This window comes from Artemia franciscana, chromosome 18 (genome assembly GCF_032884065.1).
Source record: "Artemia franciscana chromosome 18, ASM3288406v1, whole genome shotgun sequence".
In the NCBI taxonomy this organism is placed as follows: Eukaryota; Metazoa; Arthropoda; class Branchiopoda; order Anostraca; family Artemiidae; genus Artemia; species Artemia franciscana.
In genome coordinates this window covers 1,257,809-1,279,893 of record NC_088880.1, presented here as the reverse complement: position 1 = coordinate 1,279,893, position 22,085 = coordinate 1,257,809, and the positions used below count along the sequence as shown (strand labels likewise).

The following is a 22,085-nucleotide window of genomic DNA, read 5'->3' as shown; positions in this document are numbered from 1 at the left end:
TGTGATAGCTGCCTTCCTGAGAATCAACGTTTTTAACAACATAAAATTTTTCTTTTCATTTCTTATTAAGCTTGGCCTATGCAAGATAGGCCTAGAACACCAAAAACCCTTTAAATCCTAAGGAATATGCATAAGATTACTTACAGGTCACTGAAAAGCTAAGATTATTTCCACTAGGCCTATTAACAATTTCCTTGTCTTTAGACAAAAACAATTTCATATTTCTAAATTTTTTGCCATTGAAGCGTTCGATTCGCAATTCTGTGTTGACTTTCTAGGTCAACTTTTTACCAAATAAAACGGCAGCAGAGAAAAAAGTCAACTTTTAAGTTGACTTTTTCGAGTCGATTCGAACGCAACTCAGGTTGAACTCAAAATGTTTACGGCTAGCAACGTGTTTATGATTACTGAAGAAAAGAATCTAAGAAGCAAAATATTTAAGCTGTGATAAATAAAAGTTTATCAGGTAGCATCGTTTAAATTTCAAATTAATTAGTAAATTTCTCAAGATTGCTGTCTTCCTAAGTCAAATTGTTGTGCTTAGCTACAATCTTTAAGATTTCTCGCCAAGATTTAAAATAAGTCACACCTAGATTCTAGTTGGAAATAAACCATATAAGTTGACATATGTTGTGAAATTGCTATCTTATAGAACACTTTTAATAGGAAAATAAAACTTTCAGGAATGATTTTGAAGTCTAATGTCCTTTGGAAGGCGTCCTCATGCTCCCATTGCCACTCCTTCACTTAAGGCATAGAAAATTGTTTGAAAGGCTGGGTTACATCGTCTTAAATTTGATGGCTTCTAATCCTGTTAAAGAATACAGCTTATATTCAAGAGTGTTAAAATCCAAAATTAGCCTAAGGTAAAATGTCCTAAAAATTTGTGTACATGTAGATCTTTTGTCTGTGCAATGTTCTAAACTTAGAAAGACAGGAAAAATAGAGGTAATAACAAAGTATCCTAATACCTTTCCATGGCCTAGGCTACCCAAATAGTGGTAAATCTTGGACATGTTGTATATGAATTTAGATAGCCTAGTATGGATTGCCTGATAGTTGGAATTGGGCTAGATTAGCTAGCTACAATTTGGAAACAAAGTTTTTTAACATTTGAAGTTGACAAAACTTGGATATTACAGCCTAGTTTATTCAATTATAGGTGTATTGTTTAGATAAAATCTCTCCATGATTGAGTCTGTTTATGATCTAAATACTTTGTTTTAATTTCAGGTACTATTGAGCCTAGCCTACTCTTTCTTGTTGTTCCCCTAAAGTAATCAGTCTTGTATAAAAGGGACATGGGTATCCCCAGCTTGAAGTTAGAAGTCTAGCCTCCCCTTACTTTAAAAAAGTCATCATTGTTTTGGCAGATGTGCCACCAAAGTGATATCTAGCATATGGGAGCTATCCTACCAAGACTTAACTCCAAAAGCTGATAACTAAACTGCAAAGCTGAAACTCCCACTCTTGCATAACAAGAAATAGAGGTGATGCCATTCTAGTCTACAAGTTGCTGAGGGCTAATACTCTCCCAGTATTATTTTCTGTTTTTTGCCCTAATTCAAGAACTACAGATTATCAACTGAAACTTGTTAAGCAGTCTACCCAATCCCAAGTCTATACCTAGGCCTAATTCTTTTCCTCAAGAATAATAGACAGTTAGAAAAAACTCTTCCAAAGAAACAGTTACTGCTGAATCCATTGATATCTTCAAACAACAGCTAGATGCTGAATAGTCCTTCAGAGGGTGTAAGTTATAGTGGGAAGCTATTGATCATCCAATTACACCTGGTCACTAAAGAACTTTCAAAACAATTCAAATCATTAACTCCAGAACTCTACAAAATAAATCTTTAGATTGATCCAAGCTGCAATTTAAAGTAATTCAAGAACTTGTGTCCTAGATTAGATTGCATTTTCCAAAATTAGGCTCTGCTATTGTTTCAGAGCATTGGAAAGATTTTTAGATAAATATGTCAAGCTTTATCTATAGATAAAAACATTAGAGTTAATCATACTCCTAAATAAAAAAACAAGTTTTCAACTGAAAGTAAAGAGCAACATTAAAACTTAAAACAAACAGAAATTATTCCACATGTCAAGGGGCTGTCCCTCTCTTCTACCTTGCTCATTATGCTGAAGTTTTTAGCCCAGTTAAAAAAAATTTCCTATTTTAATCAAACAACCCTTGTGTTTTAGGATTTGTTCTTAAAGTATTAGGACACACATTCCAACTTTAGCACAAAGAGTAAGGTATTTAGGAGGAGGGCTACCCCTTCATATATGGTATAATATCTGTTCATGTTGAGCTTTAATTTTGCTCCTTACATGAAAAAAACTTATTTTTATTTAATTTCTGATGACTTTTCAAATAATGTTGGTAAACCTGGTTCACCTTCCATGAAAAATTTACTTCCCTCATTTTAGGCCATGGACTCAATTCTGAAAGTTTTATTACCCTTATGCAGCTACTTTCCAAGATATCTAGAAGCCCCTCTGCTAGAATTGTTTTCAAGAATTCTTTTAGTTTTAGTCTGGTTTTTTGTAGATTCAGAAAAAAATAGTTGTAATTATTTAGGTTAAATTTTAAGCCCCAATAGGTTTTTTTAATTTAAAAGTTTCATTTGCCATACTTTACCCCTCATCAAGAACTCTGCAACATATTAAATCCCTAATAGGGCCATGCAGGATGTGTGCATAGCTTTGCTGATGCTCTATCTTTTGTACTTATTTTATCCTTTTTATGGCACTTGCTATATACCAAGTGATGTATAGCAATTGCAAATTCTGTCTGTCTGTCAGTCCTGGTTTTGCTAGTTTTGGCATTTCCATATAAGCTAGGACAATGAAATTTGGCAGGTGTATCAGGGACCAGACCAGATTAAATTAGAAATAGTCATTTCCCCAATTTGACCATCCCAGGGGGAGTAGGGGGATGGTTAATTTGGAAAAATTAGAAAAATCAGGTATTTTTAACTTACAAACAGTCAATTGGATCCTAATGAAATTTGATATTTAGAAGGATATTGTGTCTCAGAGCTCTTATTTCAAATCCTGACCAGATCTGGTGACATTGGGAGGGGGGAGTTAAAGGGGGAAACCTAAAATCTTGGAAAACACTTACAGTGGAGGGATTGGGATGAAACTTGGTGGAAAAGAAATAAGCGCAAGTCCTAGATATATCATTGACATAACTGGAACAGATGTGCTCTTTTTTGGGGAGTTGGAGGGTGGGTTATTTCTGAAAAATTAGAAAAAATTAGGTATTTTTAACTTACAAAGGAGTGATTGGATCTTAATGAAATTTCATGTTTAGAAGGACCTTGTAACTCAGGTCTCTTGTTTTAAATCCTGACTGGATCCAGTGTCATAGGGGGAGTTGGGGGGGGGGACTGGAAATCTTAGAAAATGCTTAGAGTGGAGAGATCAGGATGAAAGTTGGTGGGAAGAATAAGCACAAGTCCAAGATACATGACTGCATAACTAGACAGGATCAGCTCTCTTTGGGGGAAGGGGGGGGGCTAATTTTGAAAAAAATTGAAAAAATAAGGTATTTGCAGCTTACAAAATGGTGATCAGATCTTATAGAAATTTGATATGTAGAAGGATCTTATGCTTCAGAGCTCTTATTTTAAATCCCAACCAGATCTTTTAACATTGGGGGGAGTTGGAGGGGGAAACTGGAAATATTGGAAAACATGAAAATTGCAGTATCTTTATCTTACAAATTGGTGATCAGATCTTAATGAAACTTGATATATAGAAAGACCTTATGTCTCAGATGCTCCATTTTCAATTTAAATTGGATCCAGGGACAAACAGAAATCTTGGAAAATGCTTAGAGTGTAGAGATCAGGATGAAACTTGATGGGAAGAAAGCACAAGTTCTAGATACAGGACTGACATAGTTGGAATGGATCTGCTCTCTTTGGGGGAGTTGAGGGGATTTCCAGTGCTTTGGCAAGTTGAAAATTGGTAGGCATGTCAGGGACCTGCACAAATTGACTTTATAGCAGTCGTTTCCCAATTCGACCAGCTGGAGGGAGAGGAAAAATTGAAAAAAGAGGCTTTTTAAACTTACAAATGGGTGAGCAGATCTTAATGAAATTTGATATTTGGAAGGACCTCATGTCTTAGAGCTCTTATTTTAAATCCTGACCATATCCAGTGACATTGGCGGAGTTGGAGGGGGAAACAGGAAATCTTTGAAAATGCTTAGAGTGGAGAGATTGGGATGAAACTTGGTGGGAAGAATAAGCACAAATCCTAGATATTTGATTGACATAACTGGACTGAGTCTGCTGTTTTTTTGGGAGTGGGTGGTGGGTGGTGTTAATTTGGAAAAACTAGAAAATTTGAGGTATTTTTAACTTAGAATGGGTTACTGGATCTTAATGAAATTTGATATTTAGAAGAAACTCATGTCTCATAGTTCTTTTTTAAATCCCAACCAGATTTGGTGACATTGGGGGAGTTGGACAAGGAAACCAGAAATCTTGGAAAATTTTTAAAGTGGGGAGATTGGGATGAAATTTGGTGGTAGAATAAGCAAATGTTGTAGATATGTGATTGATGTAACTGGACTGGATCTGCTCTCTTTGGGGGAGTTAGGGGGGGGGGTCCTGGCATTTGGCAAATTTGGTGCTTTGGGACATGCTAGGACAACAAAAATTGGTAGGTGTGTCAGAGACCTGCACAAATTGACTTTCTAAAGTCGTTTTCCCCAATCTGTGGAAAAGTCCACCATCTGGTGGAATTTTTTTTTGGGGGGCTGAAGGGAGGGGAAAAATTCAACAATTAGCCATGACTTGATGCCCACAACTATTCCATTTAATTGAAAAATCAACAGGCTTGACCATCTGAGGGGCTGAAGGGAGAGGAAAAACTAGAAAAAATGAGGTGTTTTTTACTTATGAGTGGGTGATTGGATCTTAATGAATTTTGATATTTAGAAGGACCTCCTGTCTCAGAGCTATTATTTTAAATCCTGACTGGCATTAAGCCTCTGATTTTCCTTTTAAATCAACTTATTGATTCTGAAAATTTTGCTAGAGCTCATGCCAAATGAGCTCTTGGCTCTTCTAACCTTGTCACAAGTGCCATGGAGCTCTTAGCTCTTGTTATCTTTTACCTTACCTTAAATTGCATTTGCCAGTGAGATAAGGTGGATCATCTTTTGCTATAAAAGTTCTTATCAAATGGTTTTTTTCCAGGCCTTGCAATTTTAACCCTTTTAATCCTCATTATTGAAAATTAATTAAGTGTTGTTTAGTCTACTCACTACTATTGATGATCATCCACAAGTACAGAATGTTTGCAGTTTGAAACTAATTAGCTCTAACATTTGTTCTACAAGAGAGCATTATAATTTCTTTTCAATTTGCTTAGAATTTAGTGTCATTGCTAGTGTCCAAGGCCAGGTTTTTTAAGGAGCTAGGAACCTTGGAGCCAGGATCTTGTCTAGAGTCTTGCAAAGTTCATTTTTGGCACAGTAGGCACAAGAGAGATTGACCAAAATAATCTGACTCGACCAAATTTAAAATTTAGATTAGCTATCATTTCACAATTTGCGCTCATTTGGCATGAGCTCTTGGCTCTTCTAACCTTGTCACAAGTGCCATGGAGCTCTTAGCTCTTGTTATCTTTTACCTTACCTTAAATTGCATTTGCCAGTGAGATAAGGTGGATCATCTTTTGCTATAAAAGTTCTTATCAAATGGTTTTTTTCCAAGCCTTGCAATTTTAACCCTTTTAATCCTCATTATTGAAAATTAATTAAGTGTTGTTTAGTCTACTCACTACTATTGATGATCATCCACAAGTACAGAATGTTTGCAGTTTGAAACTAATTAGCTCTAACATTTGTTCTACAAGAGAGCATTATAATTTCTTTTCAATTTGCTTAGAATTTAGTGTCATTGCTAGTGTCCAAGGCCAGGTTTTTTAAGGAGCTAGGAACCTTGGAGCCAGGATCTTGCAAAGCATGTAAGCTCATTTTCTGGCACATCAGGCACAAGAGAGATTGACCAAAATAATCTGATTCAACCAAAATTAGGATTTAGATTAGCTATCATTTCACAATTTCCTGTCAATCATCTTGAGTTGAATGACCATTCCATTGCTGCTGAAATTGCAAAATGTCCAAGTCAGTAGATTAGCGCCAGCAGTCATCAAAGAGTCTAAAATTGAGATGTCGAATAATTATATCAAAGGATATTTCCACTGTATTGTACTTTGTATTGTCTCAAGTCTGTCACACAATGTTCAAAAGTGGGGTAGCATGGTAGTAATGCTACTTGGCAGTTTTCATGGCCTAGGGAAATTTATTGGTAGGTTTTGTCAGATAATGTTAGTGCTTCCACTATCCCCAAAATTGTTGGCAGCTTTTGGAATTTTTTCAAGTTCTGCAACTGGCTGCTTTGAAACTTTTTGTATACCTGTTCATCATATTAGTTCTTTGTCTATGCTGGATGCCAAGTTGAGCATGCTTACTTTAGAAATTGTTCTGCATGACTACAAAATGCTGAGCTGATGTAAAAATTGGCTCTCCCCAGCAGCAACAAAACCTGGTATGCTTGTGTTTTTACATCAATGATGTTCCAACATACACTGCTTGAGCATAGTCTCTTTATAAGACCCTTATAAAAAAGTAAGGGAAAACCTACTAAGTTTGAATTACGAAGTATGTAGCTTGTACATAGGGAAAATACATGACAAAGTTTCACAGGTGCAGTCTTAGCTCAATGTTACTTGAATGCAGTTTCCCCACCCTATCAGACTGATAAAACTCAAATATAAAAGACTCAAGGTCAAACTACTAAGTTTGGTCAGGAGGAATATAGCCTATAGAGAGGGAAAAGTCATGACAAAGTTCAACACAGGATTTGCTCTGTCCAAGGCTGACCAAACTATTATAAAAAGGTTCATAAATGAACTATTGAGTTTGAACAGAAGGACTATAGGTTGTATAACCTTGGAGACAAACCTTATCAAGATCGTTTACGGGCTCTCAACCTCCCTACCCTCGTGTACAGGCGCAACCGTAGCGACATGATGATGACCCGCAAATTGCTGAACTCATCATATGCCAAGATCCTGCCCATCCACCCAGGCCCCCCACAGTGCACCAGAGGACACTCAAAGAAGCTGTTCAAGCAGTCAGTCAGAACCGGGGCCAGAAAAAGTTTCTTCACCAACAGAGTCGTCAACCCCTGGAATGAACTGTGCAAAGCAACAGTCTCAGCCCCCACCCCCAAAGCATTCAAGAAGGCACTGGATAAAGAGTGGGCCACGAAAGACTGGAAGTATGAGTGGGACATTCCATCCTGCTCATACCTGCTATGAGACATCACCGATTCAACTCAGGAGCATTCAACAGATCTTAATTTGCTCCGAAGTGCAAATTAAGGTAATTAAGGTATAGAGGGGAAAATCACAATAAAGCTTTCAAAGGAATTTTTTCAGTCCTAGCTCAATATTGACTTAGGTATGCTTCTCTACAGTATGATCATGAAAAGAATTAGGTTCTGAGACAAACTACCAAGTTTTATCAGGAGACTGTAGCTTGTAGATAGGTAAAAGAGTTAACAAAGTTTTACAGGGGACTGGTGCATCCCTAGCTCAGCATTGCCTGAGCATAGTTTTCCCTCTGTATAAGGGTGACAAGACCCTTATAACAAACCACAGAGTTTAATCAGAAGGACTTGAGCTTGTAGAGACATATAATTAATGACGAATCTTGCAAAATACCCTTAAAGGTATTTTTCAATGAAAATACCCCTGAAATGTATTTTGATAGCCTGAAATATATATATATATATATATATATATATTCTATATTTATTATATGATTTAAATTTGTAAATCTTCAATCAATCATTGAAGTGATAATGCTCAATGAAAATTAGGTTTAAATTTAATGTACTATTTTTATTCAAACTGTTTGGGTGTATTGTTAGTTTCTATCCCTCTGTCTTATTATTTCCCTCTAATAGGTGAAAGATGGCCCCACGTAAAGGAAAGGTTCAAAAAGAGGAAGTTCAAGTTTCTCTTGGCCCCCAAGTTAGGGATGGAGAGACAGTTTTTGGAGTTGCACATATTTTTGCCAGTTTTAATGATACTTTTGTTCATGTAACAGACCTTTCTGGCAGGTGAGTAAAATCTATTTTAGTGTTAAAATTTACATTTTAATATTAATTTTTACAAAAAAGTAGTGAAAATATTTTTTTACAACAAAAGCTAAACCTTTTGTTAATGTTTGAATATTTGATTGTATATGTTAATATATTTCAATAAAATAATCCATGATTATCATTCAAGCAAATGCAGTGTACTGTTCTCTAAAAGCTTTTCTTAAATATAATTTTGATGTTTTTAAAATAAAACTTATTGCTAATATTAAAATTAAAGTATTAATAGCTAAAATATTTAAGTATTAAAATCACCTGTGTTGTCAATTGAGCAGTGGGCCTTGTAAACCTGTCTATCACTTTTGAAAAATACCTTTTTTGGGGGTTATTTCCAATGAAAAATACATTGCTGCCCCACCCCCCTCTTCCTTCCTAAATTTTCATGACATGACATGACACCATGGATAATCACTGGTACCCATTTAAGCGAATACAATGCACTCTTCCTCTTTATTTAAAATAATTATTTATTATTTAAATTAATTATTATGAATTATTTAAATGTCACTGTTCCCTTTATTTAAAATAATTCTAAAATGATAGAAATAAGATCTTTTGTTAGTACTGCAATTGAAGATTTACTGTTAAAATTAATATTTAATTGTGATAATCTATGGTTCCTGTTGAAATTTCAAGTGTTACTGAGGTATTTCAATGTAATAATCCCTGATTCCCACTTCAGAAATTTCAACGTTCTGTTCTTCTTTACAATCGTTTTAAAATATCAAAGAAAAATTTTGGTGGTAATATTGAAATTAAAGATTTAATTATGAAAACTAATTCCATCATTGAAATAATCTGGGTGCTCATTTAAACCAAGTCACTGTATGGCTCTGTATAAAGCTTTGGTAAAACCTTAAGCTAATACTTAAATTGATATTTTTAATGCTTTTATTAACATTTAATTATGGTATTCATTTTTTTAATTTCCTTGTTCCCATTTAGAATGAATTCAGTCTACTGTTCTGTAAAATGTAGAAAGGGGAAGGGGATTATATATTGTGTAGTTAAGTTTTTTTTTTAGTTTGCTAGATCTAGGCAATGAAACATTTTTGACACTTGGTAAATTAAGCAGTACTAGTTTTTTCTTCTGTCTGGAGTCTTAACCTTTATTGATTTCAGTTTAAGTATGGGTGTTCTCTAGTGTTTATTAATTTTAGCTTATCTTTAGTCTGACATTGAGATCTGACATTCTCCTCTTTTATGTCTTGATAGTAAAAAAAATTATAAATAGTTGTGCCACGATGTCCAAAAGCATAACCAGTACACTGGTTCTAACTTCTCACTTAGTTTCATCTAACAGTCTGTCTTATATCTGTCCCAATGTCAAGAAGTCATTTAAAGGATACAACTCAATACATTTTTTTTTTGGAGGGAGGTAACTAAGGGATAGGTCTTCAATTCGACTCAACAACTTTCTGTTCAAGGAATGTTTATTTCAAAACTTTTTTTGGTTCATTGAAGGAGGCTTTGAAATGTAAGCTGATCATATGTCCTCCAAATGATAGTTCTCGCGATTTTCTGGTTTTCCTTGATGCTAGTAGCTATATTCTATTTTTATTTAGGGAAACCATCTGCCGTGTCACTGGTGGTATGAAGGTGAAAGCTGACAGAGATGAATCATCTCCATATGCTGCTATGTTGGCTGCACAAGTAAGATTTTCTATTACAGTCCTTTTCTGTGTGTTTTTTCAAAATGTATTACTGTAGTTTACTATTTATTAACCCTTTTACCCTTAAAAGAAGCCATTCAAATAAATTATATATCCAGGAGTATCACAATTTAATATGTACCCTCTTCTGCATTTTTTTTGCTATTTTACACTATTTGATATGTTGGCAAAGGATAGGGTGCTGGAAAAATCAGTCAACCTGATTCAAGCTGTTTATGAAGAGATGCAAGCAGTGGTCAAATTATCAGTAGACCGTCTATGATCTTGCTCGTCAACTATGGATATGTGCATGGATGTGTACTTTCATTATTGCTGTTTAAATGGGTTATTGAATGAATAGTTGACTATACAGTAGTGATGCATCAAGGAATTGCTAGCCTCCAATCGCCTTCAAATGGCTTACTGAATTGATAGACTATTTGAATTACCCTTACTCTGTGCCTATCTACCGTAGTTCTTCCTAGTGGTGATGCGTTAATCAACTGCTAGCATAAGCCTCAACTGTAAGTCCTGTGGACATGGTCAATCATAAATCTTTGTAATTTCGCAGTCTCCAATTGCCTTCAAATGGCTCACTGAATTGGTAGACTTTTTGAATTTCTAGCCTTGTGATTTTTTTCCTAGTGATGATATATCAAGGAATTGCTAGCATAAGCATCAACTGCCTGCAATTCCTGTGGATATGGTCAGTCATAAACCTTTGAAACATACTATTGCAGTCTCCAATTACCTTTACTCTATGCCTATCTACCTTAGTTCTGCCAAGTGGTGATATGTCAAGGACTTACTAGCATAGCCTCAACTACCTGAAAATCCTATGGACATGATTAGTCATAAACCTTTGAATCGTATTTCTGCAGTCTCAAGTTGCCTTCAAATGGCTTACTGAATTGATAGAATATTTAAATTACCCTTACTCTATTCCTATCTACGTTAGTTCTCCTTAGTGGTGATACGTCAAGCAACTGCTAGCATAAGTCTCAACTGCCTGTAGACCCTGTGGATATGATCAGTCTTAAACCTTTGAATCATACTTTTGCAGTTCCCAATTACCTTCAAATGGCTCAGTGAATTGATAGACTTTTTGAATTACCCTTACTCTATGCCTATGCACCTTGGTTCTGCCTAGTGGTGATGCTTCAAGGAATTGCTAGCATAAGCCTCGACTGCCTGCAAGTCCTATGGACATAGTCGTAAAACCTCGAATTATTTGTTTTTGCAGTCTCTAATTGCATTCAAATAGCTCACTGAACTGATACACTATTTGAATTACGCTTACTCTATTTTTATCTACCTTAGTTCTGCCCTAGGATGGATGATAGACTATCTATCAACAAGTGAAATAAATCATTTTATTCATAATTCTGAAAAGTTATGGTAGCTCCACCTCTCGCAGAGGTTATCTGTCTTGGCTTAACTCTAATTACCTATGGCACTCAAGTTTTTATCCATGACTTCCACTAAACTGATATTAATTCAAGTGAGCAATAACTCTATATTGGGATATTCACGCAGCTGTAAAAGCACAAAGGAGGAAGAGGATCCGCAACTAAACTCTATGGTTCAAGCTGGCAATGCTGATATCCATTTCATGGCCCTTCAGCCAAGAAGTGCAATAGGGGATTGGGGGGCAGCCATCCAGAGCTTTGCACATCCTTCCTGTTTCAGCGCAAAAGAGGTTCTCATAAATCCTGATTCCACTTTCTCTCTTGGTCTCGTGACAAATAGAGCCAAAACCAAATATGATATAAATGACCCCCAAAACGTTCCTTGTTTTGCGTTCTTCAGTTGAGATATATGTTGCTAGATACAGCCTAGAATAGGTTCTGTAGCACTTTTTGTAGCCAGGGTTGTCAAACAGAAGACTGCGTTGGCGTGACCATACACTCAACAACAGCATCATCAAGCAAGTGCTTCTAGCTGCTCCTCTGTCAGATTGACGACGACGTCCTGGTGGTCAATGAAGAATTGATGGGAAACTGTCAAAAACGACCTCGGTACTATTTATGGATTTCCAAAGTTTGGCAGAAAGGGGGGGGGGTGAGGCGTTGATGTCTGGTCCAGCAGCAAGTAAAAGTAATGCCATGTCATGTAGATTCAAATCTTACCTTTTCATTTATGTAAATCATGGCTAGGCATTATTTTATGCAGAAGAGTTTTAGAAGAAGAGGAGGTCTAGAGAAGAAGAAAAGGTCTAAAAAGAAGAAGAAGAGGTCTAAGAAGATTTTTAGCTCTCCGCCTTTCCAACAGAGTATCAAATAAAAAGACTTAAGAATAATGTTTTGTACAGTATCATAAAAAAAATCCCCGATCTCCTGGTTTCAGCGCATTCATGAACGACTCAAGCACTATTTTATAAAACAAAACTATTCAACCTGCTTGCCATTGCCCACTTAGAAGAAGCACTTACAAGTGATTGGTCACTTCTAATAGTACTGTCGACTTATCGACTTAATGGCATTGAGTTTTATTTTGAATTAATTCTTCGAACGTAATCTGTATGCTTCAAACAATTATTTTGTTGTTTTTTCAAAGATTTCAACTTTTTGGGATAAAGAAAAAACTGATTTTAGTACTTCTTCTGATTATCGCGAATGTGATTATAAATGACAAAGATGAATTCATGGATAAATAATAGTAATAACATTAAGTGCTTCAACGGACAGCTTTTAATGCTAGGAATTAACACGTTAATGCTTTTATTAGGAATAACAAATTAATCCTAGGAATAAACATCACAAGGGTGCCCGTCATCGCCCATATTGACCATGTGGCCCCAATACCACCATCTACTACTTCTGATTTTCTCAACTATAATGATTGGCTTTGTTTTTTCATGCATGAAGAGAGGAAATATATATATATATATATATATATATATATATATATATATATATATATATATATATATATATATATATATATATATATATATATATATATATATATATATATATAAATATTATATATAGAGGAAAGAATTGTTAAATCTGCTTGCCTTAGCCCACTTACAAGAAGCACCATGGTTGTCCACAAAAAACTTGGCTGGTTACTATTAAGGGAAATAGCCCTTAGAGCCCCTAGAGCCCCCTAGTGGCCTTTGTCAACATGGTGGGATTTGTCGTGACTACTAATAATTATTTCCGTGACTGAAGATAGATCCAAACTGTAATCCTTTACTTATTAGGAAGAATTACACCAGTGGTATAGTCTTTGTAGGGTGGGTAATTTAATTTGAAATGTTAACAGGTAATCACATAGAAGGGGTAGATGATAACATAGGCAGTTCTTTATGTGACAGAAATCAGATAGAAAAAAACGAAATATATTATTTGATTCCCTATTCAATGCTCTTTCCAATCCCTCTCTGAACACATTGTTGTGAATTTTTATGAAGACAGTGCTTGGTCTAAATAAACCAAACTTTCAGAGATTTTCTGGCAGGGCTGTATCCAGGGGGGTACCTGTTTTGACCCCCCCCCCCCAACAAAAAGAACAAAGAAAACTCCGTCTCAGACAAAAGAACAAAAATACTTGCAAAACCAATGCTGTAGCTTTTTGTAAAGTTCTTTTTTGTATTCCCCCCCTGCTTGCACAAAAAATCCTGGAAATGGCCCCTTTTCCAGGAGTATGAATTTGATTCTTTTTTTTTTTTTTTTTTTTTTTTTTTTTTTTTTTTTTTTTTTTTTTTTTTTTTTTTTTTTTTTTTTTTTTTTAGTTGTAGTTGTAGTTTTAGTTTTAATAATATAACTCAAACACTTTCTTTGGAATACTAAAGAAAATTAATAGTTGCTTCAGAATTGTTATTTCTCTTTGTGTAAGTGAATCAAAACAAACTCCCAGGCAATGAATTCTTAGTGGCTTCTAGAGGTCCAGCCACCTGATCTACGTTATTGTAAATCTGATCTTAAATCTGAATAACTATGGATTCAGGAAGGGATTTGAAAGGCCTGCCTGCTGACTGTTCCCCATTACTTTTTAGAAATATCATGTGCTGGACATGGATTTTTGAACTTTCATCTTCTATTTCTCCTATTTCACTGTTAATAGTCTGTTCGGACGCATGAGGAAACACTGAAAAATATTTCGGCATTATGGGGAAACGGATTGGTTCTTCTCATAGTATCGATCAGTTTTGGGCAATTTTTTTAAGGTTATCCATAGTACTGATCGGTTTTTCTTAAATGAGCAAGTGTTTTTGAAAGTGGAAAGTATGTCAATTGTTAAGCACGCAAAAATTTGAGATTTGGTGGTTCTTATCCAGAACCATCAGATTCAATCCAACACAAGTAATGCTTTCTATAAGACTAATATGAAAGAGGAAGATAATTGGTAAGAAATACATTTGGCTTGGGGACTTGGCCTAACAAGTGTATGCTATCTGTGCTTTTTAGGAAAAATTTTGCACCTATAGTTTAGTCGCTTCCGCTCGTACCGACCGGTTACGTCAATTGCCTCAAAAAGTTAAAAGAAAAAAGAACCTTAAAAAGTTAAAAAAAGGACCTTAAAAAAGTTAAAAAAAGGGGGAGGAAACAAAAAAAACTTAAAGATTGGAATATGCTAAAAACTTTGGTCTTGAAAGTGTGAGAAAAAAAAAGAAGTGAATGAAACTTCAGAATATCCCAAAACAGCCCAAATTTCAGAATAGCTTTTTTTTTTTTTTTTTTTTTTTTTTTTTTTTTTTTTTTTTTTTTTTTTTTTTTTTTTTTTTTTTTTTTTTTTTTTTTTTTTTTTTTTGCCATGCATCTCAACAGACAATGCCGATATGGGTTAACAACATGTATGGTTAGGTTTGGTTAGGAAAGATACAATATATACCAAAAACCTGTCTTGTCAATGTCTAACCTAGCACACTTGTAATAAATAAATGTATTAAAATATTATTTTACTATAGGAGAGTTGGTATAGGGCAGAAGGAGGGGTCTTAAAAGTTTTTGAGAAAAGGGGTTGTATAATGGTGTATTTTGAGAACAGATAAACTCGTTTGAGCAGTTTTTAATAGTCTTGAAATTATGGTGAAAAACTATTGTTGTCAGTGTTGTGAAGTCAGTTGTAATCTGCTAATTAAAACGCGATAAAAATCATTGCAAAATTAACGTCTAGGGCAACCTTGTATTCAGGTAATAAGTTTTTAACGGCAGCGGTCCGCTGGCGGATCAAATCGAGAACAAGTTACAAGATGTGTGGGCCTCACCCAACATATCCCTATTTCTGTTTGAACATTTGGCTCAACAGTGGTGTAGTGTGTCAGCTCCAGGGCTGTGTACGAGCATTCCAGATTTGCAGCAAATTGCAGAATTTAAAACAGTAGCCTTCGTAAAAAGCTAAGAATTCTTGACCGAAGAGTGAGAAAAACTGAAGAAAATGAGTGAGGAAAAACTGGAGAAACTGAAAACTGAAAAACTGAAAAAATGAAGTGAGAAAAAACTGAAGAAACTGAAAACTGAAAAACTGAAAAAATGAAGTGAGAAAAACTGAAGATCAAGAAGAAAAACTGTTTCCATTCCGAGAGTGATCATAGTGCTATATTTCTGATTCCAATTTTTGCAAAATTCAAACTTTATAGGGTTAAAATCATGGCAAAATCTACATTAATAAAGGTTGAAGGTTACGCAAAGCTAAAAGTGGGTTTGAATATTTGTACAATAACGAAGTAGCCAAGTCAAATAAAGTTAGATGAGATTATCCTTTGCACATTTTATGATGACTTGGCAGGTTTTTTTGTGTTTTTTTTTTACTCGATGGATTCAAATCAATACATGTTTTTTTTCATTTATTATACATATTCATTTTAGGATGTGTCTGAAAAATGCAAGACTCTTGGCATCACTGCCCTCCACATTAAACTCAGAGCCACTGGTGGTAACAGATCAAAGACTCCAGGACCTGGTGCCCAATCTGCCCTCCGTGCTTTAGCTCGTTCAGGTAATTTTCTAATAATAAATTATTATTTTTTATGCAGTGTTGCCAAATTTTTTCAGAAAGATCGTTCTAGATCAGCATATCGCCTATTTTGAAGCTTAAAGCGTTATATAGATAAGAGTGAGAGCTATTGAATCATGGAGTGTTATGGGAGACGTCTTTGATCTTAACTCTTTTCAAAAAGAGGGGTTGTAAATAATCATAGCGACTGTAATTCAAAATCTTTAGCTCCTAGTATAAACAAGGTTCTGCGGCTTCTTATTGATTTTAGGTATGCAAAATGAAAAAAAAAATCATAATATAATTATTAATGAAGGGCTATGGGACTCTTGAGGGATGAATAGAAAAACATTCAAGGAAACAACAGTAAATCATACGTGGCAAATACGAGTTTTAGAAGTCCAGTTAACACAAGTTGGGTTGATAGACAGACTGAATCTGTGCTCAGTCCAATTTCTGTATGGTCGATCCCTTTGTGCTTTGATCCTTTTCGTCTACCATGAGATAACTTCTTTTTTAAGTTTTTACCTATTTTCTCTTTCCTGTTTTGTTTTTACTCCTGAGTATCCTATGGTTTGGCTTTTCTTTCAAGGGCCGGACACACATAGCCTTTTCGGCACTAATTTGCCAAATCGGCACCTTGTTTTCGGCAAGAAAACTTTTTTTTTTCTGATTGTTGTTCAGAGTGACTGGTAATACCAGGAACTCTGGCCCACCTCCACGGAGAAACCCCCCCACGGGAATATCCTTTAGATAACTCAATCCCAGTGAAACTTTACCCTGGACATTTAACCTTAACAATTCTATGCGTAAAATTGAGATGGGAAAGAGAAAGCAAGACATTTAAAAAGTATTTTGTATAGGAATTCTGGCAAATTCCCCAGTGTATAATTTCCCCTGACAAGTTCACCCCCTGGAAACTTCCATCCCCATAGAAAATTTCCCCGTTGAGAAAAATCCTGCCAAAAATTTGCTGGGGTTCTGCATATTCATATGCCTTAAAAATGTTTCCCCAAATTTGTGTTTCAATCGTTTCCTTCTCTTCTGCAGGAATTGCAAAGAAAATGGCAGTGATTCGAGCTTGAAACATTTTCTAGTTTTTGGTGGCGGTTTATAGAAACGGCACCGAATCTCATCATCATCATAAAAAATCATTTTCTTGGGGTTAAGAACTAAGTTGGGATCAATCATGCAGCTATCGAAACATCTCGGTCATTGGTGTCCATGGTGTTTAAGTTTGAAAATCTCGCACAAAGGGGACAAACACTGAAGACAGCTTGGCATGAAAACTTGCCAAAATATCATGGATGTTTTCGTTATTCACACAGAATAAATTATCCTTTTAGTTACTCTTAGTCATTTTGTTTCTATGTTTTTTTCGTACATCTTAGCTCTATTATTTTGTAACTTATCACTGAAGTACTTATAGAAATATGTAACAACCATCAAAATCTGGTTAAGATTTAGGGTTGATGAAGCTACTAAAGCCCTCCCCCTTTTCATGTATACAAGCCTGATCATTGCTCTGGTGCCCTGTGGAAATCTGGTAAATGCATGTAGCAACTCAATTTTTAAATATTATCCCAAACTTCATGTTAATTTAATCTTCTTAACGAAAATAAAAATTTCTTTTAACTCAAGTAAAGGAAGATTAGTAGCTCTAAATCACTTTTATTATTATTTCACTGCTAGTAATTATGTTAGGCTACTGTATATACCTATATTGTCACTTTATTGCATTATTTATGTTACTCAAGCTGTTGTTTATATTATTTTTTTGTCATATACATTATATTTTTTACTTAGTATGCATATGGTAGTATTCTGTTATATTATAACGTATTTTATATAATTTTTATGGCACTTGGTAAATACCAAGTGCCATATAGTTACCGCAAATTCTGTCGGTCGGTCCGGGTTTTGCTAGTTTAGGCACTTCCAGATAAGCTAGGATGATGAAATTTGGCAGGCGTATCAGGGACCAGACCAGATTAAATTAGAAATAGTCGTCTCCCGATTTGACCATCTGGGGGGGGGAGGAGTGGGGGACGGTTAATTCGGAAAAATTAGAAAAAATGAGGTATTTTTAACTTACGAACGCGTGATAGGATCTTAATGAAATTTGATATTCAGAGGGATATTGTGTCTCGGAGCTCTTATTTTAAATCCCGGCCGGCATCAAGCCTCTGATTTCCCTTTTAAATTAATCTATTGATTATTAGAATTTTGCTAGAGCTCATGCCATGAAATTGCTATGAAGCATCTCCCCCTCCCTCTCTCAAAGTGAGACTGAAAGTGCATAAGTACCGTAAGACAAAAGTATGCAAGTAAATAGGATGGGAACTTTGCGCCAGTGCCCCAACAACCCTAAATATCTAGATTATCAGAAAATTTTGCCATGTTTAATAGATAATTTACTTTGGTTTTTTGACAAACAGCCATCCCCGTCCCCCTCCAACAATCTTGTCGTAGTTTTAATTGCGTTCTTTCAAAAAGAAAGTTTATGTAAAGGAAGAAAAGGGTAGCATTTTCCCTGGGAAAACTTTTTTAAATCTTTACGGTAGCTTAATAATAAAAATATTCACTATTTCAGGAATGAAAATTGGTCGCATTGAAGATGTAACTCCAATTCCTTCAGATGCAACAAGGCGAAAGGGAGGCCGTCGTGGTCGTCGTTTGTAATTCGAATTCTGGTGTGGGACACTCAATCATTTATGTTGTAAGCCCAAGATAAATAAAGCTGTGACCCATATCTTTTATCTTTCTTCAGCCTTTGACACGTATTGAAGTGTTGCTTTATTACTTTGTGGTTGTTGAGCGTGCGACCTGTTTCTATAAAAAATACTAACTTCGACTTGTACTTATGGAAACACTAATTTTTCCAAAAAAAAATTTTTTTTTGAACAAATTTTTTGATTGGCGCACCTTAAAACACATGCAAAATTTTAAGTTGGCTATTGGAGGACTTTTTAATTTATAGTCAAATAAGTACCAAGAGGTTGATGTGTGCCAAGCTTGACAAAAGTTGTCACTTGTTATAATATATTTATTAGTTTTATTTATTAGTTTATCAGGAAAGTACTTTACTAATCTTGTTTCCCAGTAAATTGAAAAAATATTTAACATCGGGGACGCATCTTATTAATTCTGACACCATGGGAAAGTGAGTATAACTCGTATAGATAAACCAAGTTTTTGTATTATTCGTATAATTGCTGTAAGTGCTTTTATTTCTCACAAACTTTAATCTAGATCTCTAGGTCTTCTTACCATCTTCCCCCTTCCTCTTAACTGGTTGAACTAGATTCCCGAACGGAAATTCAGGAATCTATACTCTGAAGGCCCATCCTTATCACTTTGTGGTTGTTGAGTGTGCAACCTGTTTCAAATTCTAACTTCTCAAGGGAAGAGAGAAACAAATCTAGAAGCTTGTTAATAATTGCTAATATAATAGTTTGATGTCTTATAAGGAAATTTGACAACATAAACATGTCAGCCCTAATGGAAATTGTGAAAAGTACCTTTTCGTTTATTTTTTTTTAACTTGATCCAGTTTTGTATTTATGTTTACTTTCATACTTTTTGACGCGAGTAGCACAAAGGGCAATCACAAGAAAAATAATAACAGGATGACGTTACCCCGGAATCCTTGCCCTCCTGGGAGAAAAACCTGTCCCTAAATAATTGATTGAAAGCACTTCTGTAATTTAAAAATGCTGTTTCTTCAACAAATATTGAAGAACCTAAAACATCAAAAGCTTAAGCTATTTTATTTTTAACATTCCTACTTCAAATGAACAGAAATTACCCCAAAGTTTGCTCTTGTGTGTCCTGAAACCCTAAAAAAGACTAGGGTGTCATTTGCTTTTTACTGAAAAATTGGTAGATTGTGTAAACCAAAAGTTGACTTTAGCCAATGTTTTTTCTATATATTTTGAAAGAATGGGTCTTCAGTGGTGAAAATAAGAGTCTTTTTATAAATCCACGTTACCGTGAAAGATCCAAAATCTGGTAAATGTCGACATTCACCAGTGAAAGTGAGAAATAAGGATATTTAACAGGTATTTCGGACATACACCAAGCGACTGTTTATGCAAGGTTTGATGGTGACAGGTTTGGTTATAAATCTCAGAAAAGGCTCAACGTTCACCAATAGTGCATGTCAACAAAAACATCCACACTTACTTAGACGTAGGTTTTCACACACCGACTGGCGTATAAGACAACAACGATGACCTATCCAGTTCTTCCATTGACAATTTGAACAGCATAACATCTTTCTCCAGGCGTCGGCTTAGCGTTGCTGTTTTGTCTTCCTCGGCCTCTGATGCACTCACACCTCATGAGGGAGTCGATCGTTACCAGTGTAGCCCCAGTAGCGCCATTGACTACTTGCAATTTGATTGGTCACAAACGTTAGTTTCGTTTTTTCACGAATGAAAACGTTCAGCTTCATGTATTCCAAGAATATCTCTAAGACAATTATTCTTAAACCCTTGAGTTCGTTTTTCGAGCTGCTTAGCTAACGCCAATAGTTCGCATCCGTACATCATTACTAAGAGGACATTATTAGAGTAAATCTTAATGAATTGTTACAATTGTTTTAGGGTCGAAGACATTTTTTGCCTTGGAATCTTGATTAGTTTTGCTTGTTCTGTTTATAATGACTTAACCTTATTAGTATATTCAACTGTTTACTTTTGAAAACTTACTATTTTCCAATAGTTTTCTTTTAAATTTAAACGGGTTTGCATAGGTTAACTACGATGGTGCCATCTACATGTCAATCGTACCTGGCGACCAAATTAAAGCATCACTTTGGAATTATAGAGGCTATGTAGACGGCTTCATGTTGCACATGAGTCTAGTATTGGGGGAGGGGGGAGAATAAATATAGTAGAGTCCAAATTTATCAATTTCTTATCAAATGTGAGGGGCTCTTCAAACTATCAAACAGAAATAAATACAAAAACTAGTGATGGAATAATTTGTTTAAGTGATCTACACGATTAACATATTGATCACTTTTATGCTGGTATTTTGTTTTAACCTTAGTACATTTTGTGCGAATTGCGAAAAATCTTGTGTGCTAATGTGCGAAAAACCTTAGCACATTTTGACTGTCAAATTCTAATTTGAAACAAACCATACTTTACTATTCTAGGGGGCTGAGTTGCTAAAAATTACAGTAAAGTTGAGGGTCAGTAACGACCCAAAATCTAAATAAAGAGAGAACCCCTTCCGAACAAGAAAACGATATGAATTAGATTTAACATGTACGGTGAATTACGACTACGATGTCTAACCAGTGGCGTAATTTCGCCAAAATCCTGGGTTGAGGGGGGGGGACATACTTGGCGCCAATTTTCCCAAGTCAAGTGAAAACAACAGTGAAAGCTGAAAAATAAGCCATATAGTACCATAAACTGACCAGTTTCTGTAGATGCTTGAATTATGCAGGCCTATCTTAGTCTCAACAAGATTTTTGAAGAAACTAAATTTCAGCTGGGGAGGCAAACTGGAGTCTGGGGGGGACCAAGATCTGGGAGGGGCAGTCCCTCCTGCCTTATAGCAAATTACAACCCAGTGTCTAACCATATATTCTCAAAGTAATAGATAAACCGTCTATTACTTTATTTGAACTTAAAAGTTGTCTTAAGAAACTTGGGTCTCTACCACTGGGTCCCAATTCACTTGATTCCTCTAAGATGGTTTTCCAAGACACGTGGTCACCACCCAAGCTTTGAGTTTCTACATGATATAAGGACAAATATCTCGTCGAAAAATCTCAGAAGAAACAAGTTGTCTAAGGTTTGCTGCAAAAGGTATATTCTATTTACCATTTTCGCTTTTTAAATTGAATATCTGAAAAAAGAAAGGGACGAGACATCGGATTTATTTTAATGGCTTATCATAGGCTTGAAAAAAGAAAGGGACGAGACATCACATTTATTTTAGTGGTTTATCAAAGGTTTGAAAAAAGATAAAAAAAGGGACGAGAAATCAGATTTATTTTAAGGGCTTATCATAGGCTTGAAAAAAGATAAAAAAAAAGAGATGAAACATCAGATTTATTTTAATGGTTTATCATAGACTTGAAAAAAGAAAGGGACGAGACATCACATTTATTTTAGTGGTTTATCAAAGGCTTGAAAAAAGATAATAAAAAAAAGGGACGAGACATCAGATTTATTTTAATGGTTTATCATAGGCTTGAAAAAAGAAAGGGACGAGACATCACATTTATTTTAGTGGTTTATCAAAGGTTTGAAAAAAGATAAAAAAGGGACGAGACATC

At 35.2% G+C, this 22,085-nt stretch overlaps 1 protein-coding gene across 1 annotated transcript; it reads left to right on the top strand.

The window, feature by feature from the left end:
• The first annotated feature begins 357 nt into the window (after window positions 1-357).
• LOC136038486 (small ribosomal subunit protein uS11A) lies at window positions 358-18,539 on the top strand. Its single transcript, XM_065721562.1, has 5 exons — window positions 358-466; window positions 7,998-8,153; window positions 9,758-9,845; window positions 15,661-15,790; window positions 18,381-18,539. Exons 2-5 carry the CDS (start codon window positions 8,005-8,007, stop codon window positions 18,467-18,469), a joined length of 456 nt encoding a protein of 151 aa, XP_065577634.1. The 5' UTR covers window positions 358-466; window positions 7,998-8,004; the 3' UTR covers window positions 18,470-18,539.
• The last annotated feature ends 3,546 nt before the right edge of the window (window positions 18,540-22,085 follow it).